Source organism: Elephantulus edwardii, unplaced genomic scaffold (genome assembly GCF_000299155.1).
Source record: "Elephantulus edwardii isolate Elephantulus edwardi_28Jun2011 unplaced genomic scaffold, EleEdw1.0 scaffold00056, whole genome shotgun sequence".
Classification (NCBI taxonomy): domain Eukaryota; kingdom Metazoa; phylum Chordata; class Mammalia; order Macroscelidea; family Macroscelididae; genus Elephantulus; species Elephantulus edwardii.
This window is the reverse complement of record NW_006399806.1, coordinates 7,494,321-7,508,870: the sequence shown is the minus strand read 5'-3', so window position 1 is coordinate 7,508,870 and position 14,550 is coordinate 7,494,321. Positions and strand designations below refer to the sequence as shown.

Below are 14,550 nucleotides of genomic sequence, written 5' to 3'. Positions count from 1 at the left end.
TAATTTTTCGCTCTTTTCTTCTTTTGCTTTCTTTAGATTTTATGTTGCTCTTCTCATTCCAGTGTTCAAAGATTGAAGATAGGCTATTAATATGAAATCATCTTTTTATTGTGGACATTTACAGCAGTAAATTTCCTTTTAGGCACTACTTGAGTTTCTGTACTTTATGTCTTCATTTTCATTTCCCTCAAAGAATTTGATAATTTACTTAAAAAAAACCCATCTTCTTTGTTGCTTGTTTTTATTGCTGTGTACTGTCAAGTTGGAATCGACTGCACAGGAGGAGATTGCCCATCTTTGTTCCAGGGAACAGCTGATACATTCGACGCACAAACTTTCAGGATTACAGTGTAGCTTCTTATCACTAGGCCACCAGAACTCCGTACGGGTTGCTTAGGGAGGTGTTATTTAATTTCCATATATATGTGTGAGTTCCTGATAGTTCTTTCTGTTATTGAGCTCTAATCTTATTCCAGTATAATCGGAGGACATATTCTGTATTATTTTCATCCTTTAAAACTTGTTGAGAATTTTTTGAAACATCAACATGTCTATTTGGAGAATATTTTATGAACATTTATGAAGAATATATACCCTACTGTTGTCTGGAGTGTTCTACTGATGTCTGTTAGGTCTACTTGATTTATAGTGTTGACTAAGTCTCAATTTCCTTCTTGATCTTCTATTTGGTTATTTTGTCAACTACTGAAATCTATTGTTAGTGCTGTTGGGTTCACTGTGACTCATGGTGACCTATGAACAATGAATCTGAACCCTGCCATTTCCTATGCCATTTTCATCATCTTTGACACACTTGAATCATTGTTAAGGTCACTATGTTAATCTATCTCATTGAGAATCTTCCTTTCCTTTGCTGACCCTCTACTTTTTTGAATATGATGTCCTTTTCCAAGGACTGGCCCCTCCTAACAATATATCCAGAGTATATGAGACCAAGTTTCACCATCCTTTTCACTAAGGAGCACCTTGGCTACACTATCTCCAGGACATATTTATTTGTTCTCTTGGCGATCTACTGAATATTTAGCACTCTATTCAAAGGTATTCTTCTGCTGTCATCCTTATTCACTGTCAGCTCTTGGATGCATAGCAAGTAATTGAAAAGATAATGATTTTATTTTCAATATTGTAAGTAGGGTACTGAAATCTACAACTATTATTTTTGAATTGTTAATCTCTCTGTTGCTCTAAGTTTTTGCTCATTGTCTTTTAGGGTTTCATTGTTAGATGCATGTATGTTTATAAATGTTATATTTTCCTGATAAATGAGAACTTTCAGCATTATAAAATTTCCCTCTTTGTTTTAAATATCTTATTTATAAATTTTTAATTCTATTTTGTTTGATATTATGAAACCACTCTGACTTTTTAATGCATATTTTATATCTTTTTGCTTTTAATCTGTGTATATATGTGAACCCAAGTATTTCTCCTGGAAGAGTATATAGTTGGATCTTCTCTTGGAGGAGTGTGTGGACAGTTAGCTTATACATATTTAATATTATTTATACAATTAAATTTGTATCTTCTATTTTAGTTTATATTTGCTGTCTCCTGTGTTTTTAAAAAAAATTTCCATTCCTCCTTTACAGCTTTCTTCTATATTTATGAAAATTTTCCAGTATTTTTATTGCTTTTTCACTGTTTTTAATTTCCTTAATAATTTATATAGATTTCCCCTATAAATCCTAATTATTAAGGTCTGCTTCAGACTTATACTAATTTAATTCCAGTAATCTATAGAAATGTCACATCTATGCTGTTCTATTATTCCTCTTCACTAGCTATTTAGTGTTATTTCTATACATATTATATGTGTATATGTTACAAACCAACAATACTTTATTATTATTATTTCTTTATATAATGTTATGTCTCTTAAAGGACCTGAGAGAATAAAGAGAACAATAAATGCATGTATATGCATATATACGCATCTTTCTCTCTCCATAGCTCTTCTTACATGAACCTTCTTGTTTACCATTTCCAGCATTCTTCATTTGTCTCTGGGTTTTAGCTACTATCTTGAATAATTTCCTTTAAGGAGCTCTGGTGGCCTAGTGATAAGGAGTTGTGGTACTAACTCAAAGGCAATTAGTTCAAATCCACCAGCTGTTCTGCAGGAGAAAGATGGGCAATCTCTTCCGTGCAATTTACAACTTTTGAAAACCTGCTAATGGGTCAACTATACGTGGATTCTGACTTGAAGGTACATAACAACAATGTAATTTCCTTTGCTATCTCATTTTGCTCTTGCACTCATGTTTTTTGTTATTACCAGAAAATCTATTTCTACATTTTATAGACCTGCTAGGGCTGTTGTACATAGGGTCGCTATGAGTCACAAGCGACTTGATGGCACATAACAACAACAACAACAACAAATACAATTATGTAAATATTGTTTCATATAAAGAGTTTTAGATCAGTTATAAAAGGAGAATAAATATGCATTTATATTATCTTTAAAAAATTTAGAATTATAGAATTACCTTTCCTGGTGTCCTTTGCTTTAGAAAAAAATATTTAAATTGTTCTCTGGGGTCACTTACTTTCAGTATAAAAATTTTCTTTTAGTATCTTCTGTAAGACAAGTTTTACCATGAAGAATTCTTCTAGTTTTGTTTCCCTCCAAACAAGTTACACTGCTACTAACCACAATAATAGTTTTGTAAAACAAGTCTCATTGAGTTATCCTCTTATTTAAAACAATAAATAATGCCCTTCTTTTGTACGGAACAAACACTGAACTATCTAGCTAGGCAAAAATCCTCAAACATCTACACTCTGCTTCTCCTTGGACCACTTCTCTCCTTTTAGCCCGCTTTCTATTTATATCGAATTGCTATGGCTTTCTTGCTACATAGAGTCCAATTCATGCATAAGTGCCTTTACTTCAACTCTTTTGTTTGCTTGGAAACCTCCTAACCCCATCCACTGCCCCTTCTACTTCCCTGCCAAGGAAACTCCCACTCAACCCTCAAACTGGGGTCAGATATAAGTTCCATGATGAAGTCTTATCTAGCACCTTTTACTAGCATTGGTAATTCCTCTTTGCTTTCTCCAACTCATCCCTGTGCAAATTTCTATTAGGGTAAATATTGCTTTTGCATGAATCTTAATTCTTTATCTCTAGGTGGATTGACATGGTGACTGCTGCACTGGGCTCTTGTGTGTCAGGAAGTTTGAGGATGGCACAGGATAGAACAGGTTTCAGATCTTTTGTTTATAGGGTCGCTATGAGTTGTACTTGACAGGACAAGTGGACAGCACTCAACAACAACAAATCTATTCACAACTGTTGGAGCATTAAAAGCCCCCACTATTAATGACATGAATTGTTATTTAGCCATTTCACAACATTTCTCGTTCAATCCCATAGCCCTATGTTTGTAGATACTACTTTTAGCTCCCTTTTAGAGATGAAGAAACAGAGACAGGGAGACAATCTAGATTGCCAGGTAATTCCTGGTAGAGTCAGATTAATATAACAGCTCTCTGACTTCTGCCTACACTGTTTACCACAAGAACTCTTGAATGTCAAGGGTCTAGTACAAGGTCTAACACATATGTCCTGTAAATGTAATTTGAATATGATGGTTTGTAATGAAAAATATTGAGGTTTTTTTTTTTAAATTCAAGACAGTATAAATAAAATTGGACTCTCTTTCCCTTTTCTTCTTTTAACTGCTCACCATTTGACTACTTAAATGTTACTGTTCTGGTGACTAATTATCCCCAAACCAAACCCACTGCTGTGCGGTCAATTCCAGCTCACAGCCACTCCACATGACAGAGTAGAACTGCCCTCAAGGCTCTCTAAAATGGTCTGTCTTTAAGGAAGACTACCTCATCTTTCCCCTCAGAATAGCTGATGAGTTTACATCACTGACCTTTTGGTCTAGTTATTTAACTGTTGAGCCCACAGAGCTGTGGGTGACTAATCATAAAATCTTTAAATAAGAAGAGCCATTTCAGTGCTCTTGAGACATCCGGAAAAGAGAACTGGGAATGATTGTGACTTACTTTGCCACAATGATGCCTCCACTCTATCTGTGTAGGATGTTTTCGAGGTGGTAAAATGACTGAAAGGAATGCGATATGTAAATAAAATTACCTAACATAAAACAATGAAAACATTAACTAAGTATCTCAAGGATTGATGCAGTTAATGGTATCCCAACAGCATCCAGAAATGCCTTGGTACAAACTCTAGTCTATTATCAGAGGGAGAAGAACTAAAGGGGGAAATTGACCATAAGTAGTGTAAGTAATGTAGAGGAAGAAACACTGGCAGAATACTGAGGGCTTTCTAGAAAGAGTAAAACAAGGAGGAAAAGTAAATAGATGAGTAGAGAAGCAGCCAAAGCAAAGTTTCACCAATATATTATCCACCAATATAGAATGTAAGAGCAACTTCTTGGTAGAGGCCCTCTTCTGAGTTTCACCTGTGGTTATGTGGTTGCTCCTGTGAGTTACTGCTATAATGACATGTTGGTTCTCACCGTCGGGCCTTCTGAAAGTAGGTAAATCCCAAACAAACTGAATGTCAGGAGAGGAACTTCATTAGGAATTTCCCTAGAGCAGTTCATTCACTGAAACTGGGGCCAAAGTCTAGAGGTTCATGAGGAATTTTTCCAGCAACAAACATATTCAGAGACAAATTTTCTCTTAGCATAGTATTTGTGTCCTAAGTTGAACCAGCATGGAGTTTAGGCAAGAATTTGAAAATGAACAAGGATATAAGATTCAATAGACTGTCGGTGGATGTCAAATATGGTGAAATTAAAAGTCTATAATATGGGGCTTGTGAATTAAATTATTAGTTATTATTAATTATAATCCATATTTGGAAGCAGAAGTAGCAATCACTTCCTAAACAAAATGCCCCTGGAAACTCTATAAGGTTTTATAAATGATGACAGTTATAGAAAGGCTTCAGGCCTTTTGTTCATAGGGTCACTATGAGTTGTGCTCGACTCGATGGCAATCAACAACATAGATCTTATTACTGAATGTCACCATGTGCTTACTTATAAAACTTCACTTGCCTCCTTTTCTCTCATGTTCCTTCCTCCTGCTTAGGATAAAAAATGTTAGGACTGAAGCTCCATCGACTACCTCAAAACATGGCATATGAGAAGGAAAGCCATTAACAATATTAGTATTAAGAATAATAAACCCACTGCCACTGAGTCAATTTAGGCTCACAGGGACACTCCAATGGGTTTCTGTGGGAAGAGATGCCGCATCTTTCTCTTGCAGAACAGCTAGTGTTCAAATTGCTGAGCTTTTGGTTAGCAGCAACATGTAACACACTGCACCCCCAGAGCCCCTAGTATTAAGAATAGTGGAGCAAAGTATCCAGAGGAACGTGGGTCCACAGTGACTACAGACTCCAGTGGTCACCAACCCAAATCAGATTTTTTGTTTATCAGATTTGTTTATGAGAAAGACAAATGCTTGTATGATTAAACCACAGTTAGATTTTAGTACTCTGTTACTGACAGCTAATTGAAGAATTTAACCAATACAAGTCTTCACACAGCATTAAGAAATCACACCCACAAAACCCTGCTAACTGTAAAGTGTAGAACATAAAAAGGCTTTATTCGTCATCCCGATTGAATATCTTTTCCTGAACTTTCAAGCTATTGTGTCAGAATTGCAGCTTATTTCTTAGAGTACAAACCAAGTGTGTGTGTTGGAGTACATAGAGTTGAAGAGTAGTACTGCCGAATGATGTATGTATGGTTTGCCTAAACCAAAACTTTCAGCCAATGTAAAGACTCTCCTGTATTTAAAAAGAAATTCCAATTCAACCTAGCTCTTAGAGTGGGTGGGCATTTAAAGTAATATTGAGGTTTAAGGATTTCCTTGTTAATGAACACATTTTAAAGAATTACTTGTGAATTACCACATCAGTTTCTATTCTCACCTAAGAACTACTCTTCCTCTCCTCCCACAAACAGTTACTCGTTTTGAGTGCCTGCTATGTGCCAACAAGCGCTAGCAGGATAATGGTTAACCAAAAGGTCTGTAGCTTGAACTCACGACTTGCTCCACCAGAGAAAGCTGAGGCAGTCTGCCTCTATAAGGACATTCAGCTTTTCAAACAATATGGGGAAAGTGTACTCTCTCTTTCGGACTATTGCAACTCATATTTGATAGCTATGAGTTTGGGAGTTTTTTGTTTGTTGTGTGTCTCTTTCGCTTTGCACAGGTACAATGTTAAGGGTCTATGTGCATTATTGCAGACAATGTTCTCAATAACTGAGAAGGTTAATGTTAATAAATGTCTAACATGGATTCCTTTTCTTTCTAAAAAAATGGGCTCATTAATACTTGCGTTAATGTTCAGGCTACTCTTCTTAAAATTTGTTTTCTCTAGATTGCTAAGACTATATCACTGACTGTTGAAAAGAACTAATAGGTATGTCTTGGAGAAGGTGCAAACAGAGCGTTCCTTAGAAGCAAAGACTAGAAAATTTTGCCTCACATACTTTGGAAATGTTGCAAGGAGAAGTTATTCATTGGAGAGGGATTTTATGCTTGGGAAGAGGGAGGGGCTGCCAAAGTGAGTAGGCTCTCAACCAGATGGATTGACACAGTGACTGTAGTAATGAGTTTAAGAGTGTCAGAGATTGTGAGGATCGCATAGGATAGCATAGGGTTCAGATCTGTTGTTCATAGTGTTGCTATGAGTCATACTCAACTCGATGGCATAACAAGAAGATGAAGTAGATTGAAATAAGGCCAAAATGAAATACATAGGTCAAGTATTCTGGTATTATAGTAATTAGGTGCTCAGCTCCTAAGCAAAATATAGTTTTAAATTCACTAGCAGCTTGATGGGAGAAATATGTGGCAAATAGATATATAGCTTTAAAAATCCTATGGAATCCTAGGAAGCTCTACTCTGTACTTGACAGTCTCTATGAGATAGAGTTGGCATGACACAATGGACTGACTTGTGTGAGACACTGCTACATATTGCAGATACAGAATGTTACACATGGCAGGTAAAGAGAGATGTCAAGTTTTCAAGTAAAGAGGCAGTGAGAGAAAGAAAGACCCTCAATAAGATGGATTGGCACAGTGGGCTTGAGTGTGGTGGAGATTGTGTGGATGGCACTTAGCAACAACAACAAGAACAACAACAAGAACAGATTGTTGAGGAATTTTGAAAAGTAGACTTTCACAGTGACCCAGTTGCAAAGTGGCCTTTGTAGCAACTAGGGGATCCTTCATATCAGAGGGATTCCTTCTCCCCAAATCTTATAGTCACAAAGACTTTTAAACTTCTGCCTCATCAAAACTCCTGTGTCAGTTGTTAAATCTCATTCCTGCCTGGTTATAGGAACATGCTTTACTGCAGGCTCTGGCAGGCAGTGAAGTTAGTCCAAAGATGAGGTGATAAAGGGAGAAAGTGGAAGAGTGAGCTATTTCCTCTGTACCTCCCTGGTGAGAATCAGATTATGAACAGTTGTTGAAAAAGAAACGGAATATGTAATTATAATTATGATGAAACAAACACTTTCACACTTTCATACATATTCTCCTGAATGTTTTTCTCAATCCTGTTTTCTGAAAGCCCCAATGGGATTGCTTGTTTCAATACCTACCTTCTTCTACATCAGTGCTGTGATTCCAGCAACATATTAAATAATATATTAGAGAAAGACTTTGAAGAATCCTACTCAGCCCAGAATATAGTGGATTCTCAATACAATTATTACATGTTTCACAATAGAAAAGGAACATTGATCTGGAAGGCACAGCTCATGGGATTGCATGAAAGCTACCGGGTCTCTCAGTGACCCAGAAGAGTTGACGCATGGGGTTCACATTTGTTTGGAATTACCAGCGAAGGAGTTTGTCTTTTGCTTTTCAAGGAGAGGAGCGCACTGGGGGTGGGGGTGGGGAGAAAAGTGTAACAATGAATGAATGGAATTCCAAAGTTTCTGTAGATGTTCATTGAAATTAATAATAATAATAATAACAATAGAAACTTAAAAAATAAAATAAATTTTGTTTTTGAAATGTGCTGGTGCTCTAGTGATATTACTGTCTTGTCTCCAAATTGGAGCAGTTAAATATTAGTCAAGTGCAAGAAGATGATAAACCTTTATGTGTAGATTCTTTGATGCCACACAAATGGCTTAAAACATGACAGTATGAAATAGAGTAAGAGTTCTTGAGCCCAAGTTGGTTTTTATTGCTTTTAACTAGGCCCTGTCATGGAATGAAGACAGCATAATAACTTGTTTAGAATCTGCTTTTGCTTCTCTCTTTTGAGGCCAGAAGAAATAGTCAGGGAAGAGAACTGAGATTATCATGGGGAAATATACAAATGAACTGGTCTTTGAACAGAGTTCAAAGTCAAGGGCTGTGTTCATTATTCAGCATAGATCAGCCAAGGATGGATAGAGTGTTGGATTACCCAATGAGTAAGGTAATTATAAATTTACTTACTAAGGTGTGCTGAACAATTTCACCTTTCATTATCACATCAAAGATTCTGCTTCTAAGTATGCTTGCCATATGTCTCTGTCTCAACCTCACAGCATCTTCCTACAAAATCAAGTCTGTTTTCAAATTTAAAATCTATGATAAGGACAGATTACTCAGTAAGCAAGATTAACTAAAGTTTACTTGTGCTTATTGACTAATCTGTAGTGAACAGTTTCACATGTTTTTCTCTACATCGGTAGACAGCTATCGAAATGACATGTCATTTCCTTTGGATAAAGTCTTCTTCTTGTAGGTTAGACAGAAGGGCTTAGCAAAAGGCTTTCCTTTACAGAACTTTCCTCAAAAAGGTGCCAAAGTTTTGACCACTCTCATTTTGCACAAATCATAGAGTACCCCAGGAGACATTAGTACACACATCTCAGTAAAGCTCACTTCCCCATAGATATCCCAGTGAATACCTCTATGCTACAGGGATACTACATTCACTCTTTGAAGCCACTAGTGGTCCAGTTAGTGAGTATGTTGACAGACCAAGGATGTTTGGGGATATGAAGACCAAAAAATGGGATTATGGAATGAATGCTTCACTTTGCATCTGGATGGTTCAGAATCTCGAAGACAGTGTCAACTGTTTTATACATGACACCCAAATGACCTCAAAGAATAAATAAACTTACACTGCCTTTGTACTATTTTTTTGCAAAGGATTGTTTTTCTCTTGTTCTATACATTTTAACAATAAAACAGACAAAGGAGGGAAACTTTACCTGTAGTATTCATCTCCTACGAAGAAGAGAGTCTTCTGAGGCTCTTTGAGGTAGACGGCAGCATCTATTCGCTGTACATACCTAGGAAACCCGAAGTCATAAATAGTTCGAGGAGGGCCTTGCATTTGGAATCCTCTTGTTACCCAGTAGTGGGGACCTGGAAACAGAAATTGAAGTTTATTAACATTTTCTACCAAAAAGGGAGCTCTGGTGGCTTGTGAATAAGAAGGTGTACTGCCAACCTAATCCACTAGATACTCTGCAGGAGAAAGATGGACAGTGCAACTTACCACCTTTGAAAACACAGTAGAAGGTCAGCCATGAGTTGGTTCTGACTTGATGGCACATAACAACAACAACAATGTACCAATAAGTAATGTATCTCATTTTTAAAGATGCCTGTGCAAGGTCACAAATAAAGCTAAGGGACATTTGTCATTGGCAGCAGAAGATACAACCCTATAAGAAATCAATGCAATAAAATATTTCAATATTTCCCAAAATTTTGGAGATAAAAAGATGTCTCAGAAACAATAATATTGATAAAATGTCCTCTTAAAAATGCATTGATTTTTCAAGATTCTTTCAATTTCTATTCTTATTTCTATCTCATATATCTATGAGAGAAAAGGGAAAAATAACATTACATGCTATGATTTTAACTCAATTCTACAGTTTTTCTTTATTCTTTATCACCAAGAAAATAAGGAAAAGATTTTGCTGTTTACCATTGCATTGAAATTGATTTATACCTGACCTTCCAGTCAGCTTTCAGAAACTGTAAATCACACGAGAGGAGATTTCTCATCTTCAACCAGTGGCTGGTGGATTTGAACTATGTGGCACTGTGCTGGCAGCACAGCTCCCTATAACCGGGCCACCAGAATTCCCTGACTCAATAGGAGAGAAAAATCCTATAACTATTGAAATCAGTAAAATAGACTAATATTTGTTTTCATGAGAGCAAAAAATTATAGTCACCATTAATTGGATAATTCTATCGGCTGGCTATTATCACATCTTCAAAGTTGACATAACTGCAATCTCTCTACAAAGGAAGAAACTGAGGCCCAGAGACAGTAGGTAACTTTTAAAAGTCATTCAAATAATAGAGGTCTGGGCCAAAACTTGAAATCAGTGTGTCTCCCTTCAGTCCCAGCTGCCTGCACGGTGTTTAGTAAGGAAGAACGTGTGGGTGATTGTTAATTAGAAGTTCTTTGTAGACAATGTCATGAATATGCCAGCAAAGCTCCTGGAAGATAGGAACTATGTTTCTAACTCCTTGGGCACTACCCCTTACCAGCATAGTGCCATACAAGACTCTCACAAAGTGTGGCTCTCACAGCTGAGTCATTGCCATTCATGCCATTGTTACAATACATATTTGTAGCCAACCTGAGAAGAAGGAGCAATGGAAACACAGTCTTTTATCACTGAACAAGCATTTAGAGTGCTGTACAGTGTGAGCAAGGGAGCTCTGGTGACCTAGAGACAAGAAACTATGCTGTAATCCAGAAGGCACGCGGTTCGAGGCCGCTATCTCCTCCGAGGGAAAAGGATGGGCAGTCTCCTCCTGTGCAATTTACTGCCTCTGAAAACCCTCAGGAGAGTCAGCTCTGGGTTGGTTCTGACTCGACTGTACACAAGAACATAGTGTGACCAAGTACCTTTGAAGAAGTAAGCGACGCCCCTCTCAGCCACTTCATAAGCTGCATCCACATTAGACATAAGTTGTGGGAAGGAGCTGGTAATAGTGCTGGGCCGGATTCCTGCCGTCAAGTGCACCTGCCGCCGCCAGAAAATCCTATTTGTTGTTCCAAAAAGAGTAAAGATAAAGTATTGGTTTAGGTCTTTCACTGTGCTTGGAGTGTATGAACTGCAAATCACTCATTAGATGCCATTGCTAAGGGTGGACAGAGCAAATGACATAACTATTTTTTATTAAAAAATTAATACGCTTACTTTCTTTTTAAGGAAAAAACACTTTTTTTTTGGCATGAGTAAGCACTTACTTTCCCCTTTTTATTGTTTTAACATCTCTGAAAACCCGTTTATTTCCCCTTATTTAAGGATAGTCACAACATGGAAAGAGATAATGAGGTGATTAGATGGATGATTTTTTTCAACTAAGTTGTATATCCTCCTTTCCCCAATAACATTTGATTAAAAAAATTTCCATTAAAAATAAAATTACATTTATTGATGGTTAACAATTGTCCAGACCAGAGAAACATCTACTGTCATTTAGTGAAAATGTCTGATCCATTGGACTAAGAAATTTCCCTTGCTGTTCATATTTTAGACCAAAATATCACAAAAATAAGCATGACACAGAATGTAAACATTGTACATGTTATATAAATGGATGAAAATTTTGTAGTTGGAAGATACTAATTATATCCTGTAAAACTAACAGAAACATTAGCACCTGTATTTATGGTGCTGCCTGTATAATTATCTATAAAAAACGTTTGCATCTGTGATCCTGAAAGCTAATTAACAGAAAATCTTTTTGAGTATACATGTATTAATTTTAGGTTTAGCAACTCAAAGTGTCCCATCCAGTTATCCAATATTTTTTCCACACAATATGGCAGTATGAAAATGAGTGTACCAGGCTGAAACTCCTATGGTAAATGTGTCCTGTTTTTAATTTTGGAGATAATAATCTTGTTTATGAAATATGGATAGTACACTTGGGTTTTTAGGAGCCTAGAATAAACACATGGCATTATTTTTGAGCAGGGAGATGTTAGTAAAGTTGTGAGATTTAACTTTCCATGTTGTTTAGGAATTCTTCAAATCTTTTGCTGAATTTCCCTGTCCAAAGTATCAAACATTTACAGTGCCCTTATTGTCACACACTTCAATATGGATGATACCTCAACCTCAAGGAAACAATAATAGCAACAACAGGACCAATAGACAAAATTAATGTCTACCTTCTCATTTGAAGGTGCACCTGACACTGAGGTCCTGAATGACTGCATCTGCCAAGTTGTAAAGTGTCAGGGTCAAGATGCAGGCTTTTTGATTAGAGCTCTTAGTTTGGTGCATGTCTACTTTATTTAAAAACCACATTGCTTTGGATAAGTTATTAAACATCTTTCTACTGTGCTTTTCTTGCTGGTATTGTTGAAAAGACTGAACAAGTCAACCTTTACTGATGTTGCATGTTATTATTGGGTGATTTCATTCAAAGGGAATTCAATGAATTGCTTCTGATTTCAACCCCAAAGCAATAGACAATCGATTCGAAACAAAAACCAACTCATTATAGTTGAGTGAGAACTGACTTACAGCTGACACTTTAGTGGGTTTTCAGAGGCTGTAAATTGCATGGAAGGAGACTGCCTATCTTTTTCATGAGGAGTTGCTGGAGGATTTGAACTGCCAATTTTGGGTTAACAGTACAATATTTGTAAAAAAGATTATTTTTTTTACAAATTAAAAAAAGTTATTATTTTTTGTGTGTGTATCTTGAAATCTGACCTGACTGGTACAGGAGGAGATTGACCTCTCTTCTCCAGCCGAGCATCTGGTGGATTCAAACCACATGCCTCTGGGATTACAGTGCAGCTTTTTGCCACTGGGTCACCAGACCTCCCTGACAGTATTACTTCTTACCCACTCAGCCAGTGGTCTCGAAAGGGTTGGTTAGACATTGTAATTTATTAATGATATTGATCAGTTATGACTAAGGTTATAAATAAAACAAAATGTCTACAAATGATTGTACAAAAATCAGATATGATTTGTAAACTTTCACATAAAAGATATATATTAAAAATACACTTGTACTTTTTGAGTTTTTAAATAAAAACATGGAAGTATAAATTCTTTCTAAAATCTTTACTAAATTAAGCTCTGTTTTTAGGACAAGGGGAGGAGTAAATTAAAGTATAACACAGGCTCTAAACTAGGCCACTTTGCATCCTAGGATACATTTCATTTCATAAGACCTAGAGAATTGCTGTTAATATCTTACAATGTGCAGGACAGTCCAACACATCTAACTCAACATATCAGTAATGCTGAAGTTGAAACCCACTGCTGTTGAGCTGATTCTGACTCTCAGTGACCCCATAGGATGGTGTAGAATTGCCTCATAGGGTTTCCAAAGTGGTAACTCTGTACAGAAGCAAATGGCCACACCTTTCTCTTACATATAACTGACACAGTTGAACTGCTTACCTTTCTGCTAGCAACCAAACATTTTAACCACTCAAAACCAGATCTCCTTAAATATTGAAGTTGAAAACTCTTAATTTAAGCATTGCAATGATGTTGTGTTAGGAAGAAAGGTTTGGCAATTTACTTCTGAAAATCAGCCATTGAAAACCCTATGGATCAGATCGGAACAAAACTTATTTCTGTGAACTGGCTGTTTGAATTGGCCACAGGATTTCAGAGTCAGCTCAGTACTCACCAGTTAGTTCTGGAGGACTCATGTATGGCTGCTTTACATGAAAACGAATGATAGGAAAGTCATGGTTAGGAAGAAGACTCCATAAATACTGGAACTCGGCTCTGAGGCCAATGTCTTTCTCACTCTTAAGAAGATTTGCTGTCTGCTACTTGGATAGCATTTAATAAATTTTTCTTTTAATAATAATAACAATAGTATTAAATAATAATAATAATAAACTCTCAAACTCATATAGGTGACTCAAGTCTCAGTCAAACCATAGGCCTAGTAAAACCTGTGAGGACCTCACTCCTTAGTATAACAGCCATATAAGGTCAAAAGAGCAGCACTTGGCAAAACATCAAGCTCAGAAGTCAGGTAAAAATACGATTGAAAGAGTAATAGAAATTAAGATTTTAAGGAGGGTGTGGGAAAAGGTGACTGTCTGAATGAGTAAATGGAAAACTTATTTGTTTCACCAATTTCTACTCAATAAAAATTTTAAAAATCCCTTCCCAAAGGAATTTCCTTTTGGAAAGTAAAAAAAGAACTGGATTGGTGACAACAGTTCTATCGCCCTGCACAAAGAGTCACCATGACTTGGGGCAGCAGGTGACAGCAAGTACACACATGATGTATTACATAATTCATGCACTGACATATACAAAATAGAGATAAACCCTACATATCAACTGTGTAAAGTATTAAAAATTCTGAAGTAATCTGAAATCTGAAGGAAATCTATAATCCTATAAGAAATCTGAAAAATAAAAATAAGGCAGTCATCAGAACAGAGCAAGGAAACACTGCATGGTTCAAAATTGGGAAGGGCGTACTCCAGGGATGTGTCCTGTCTCCATACCTTTTCAACCTGTATGC

The 14,550-nt window shown here is 36.5% G+C and overlaps 1 protein-coding gene across 1 annotated transcript in view; it reads right to left on the bottom strand.

The window, feature by feature from the left end:
• The window catches only part of MMP20 (matrix metallopeptidase 20), a 77,636-nt gene that overhangs the window by 10,681 nt on the left and 52,405 nt on the right, over nt 1-14,550 (bottom strand). The window contains exons 7-8 of the mRNA XM_006887307.1: nt 10,931-11,067; nt 9,264-9,420 (exon numbers count right to left, since the gene is read on the bottom strand). Coding sequence (XP_006887369.1) covers nt 9,264-9,420; nt 10,931-11,067 — 294 coding nt within the window. The remainder of the gene's footprint in view (nt 1-9,263; nt 9,421-10,930; nt 11,068-14,550) is intronic.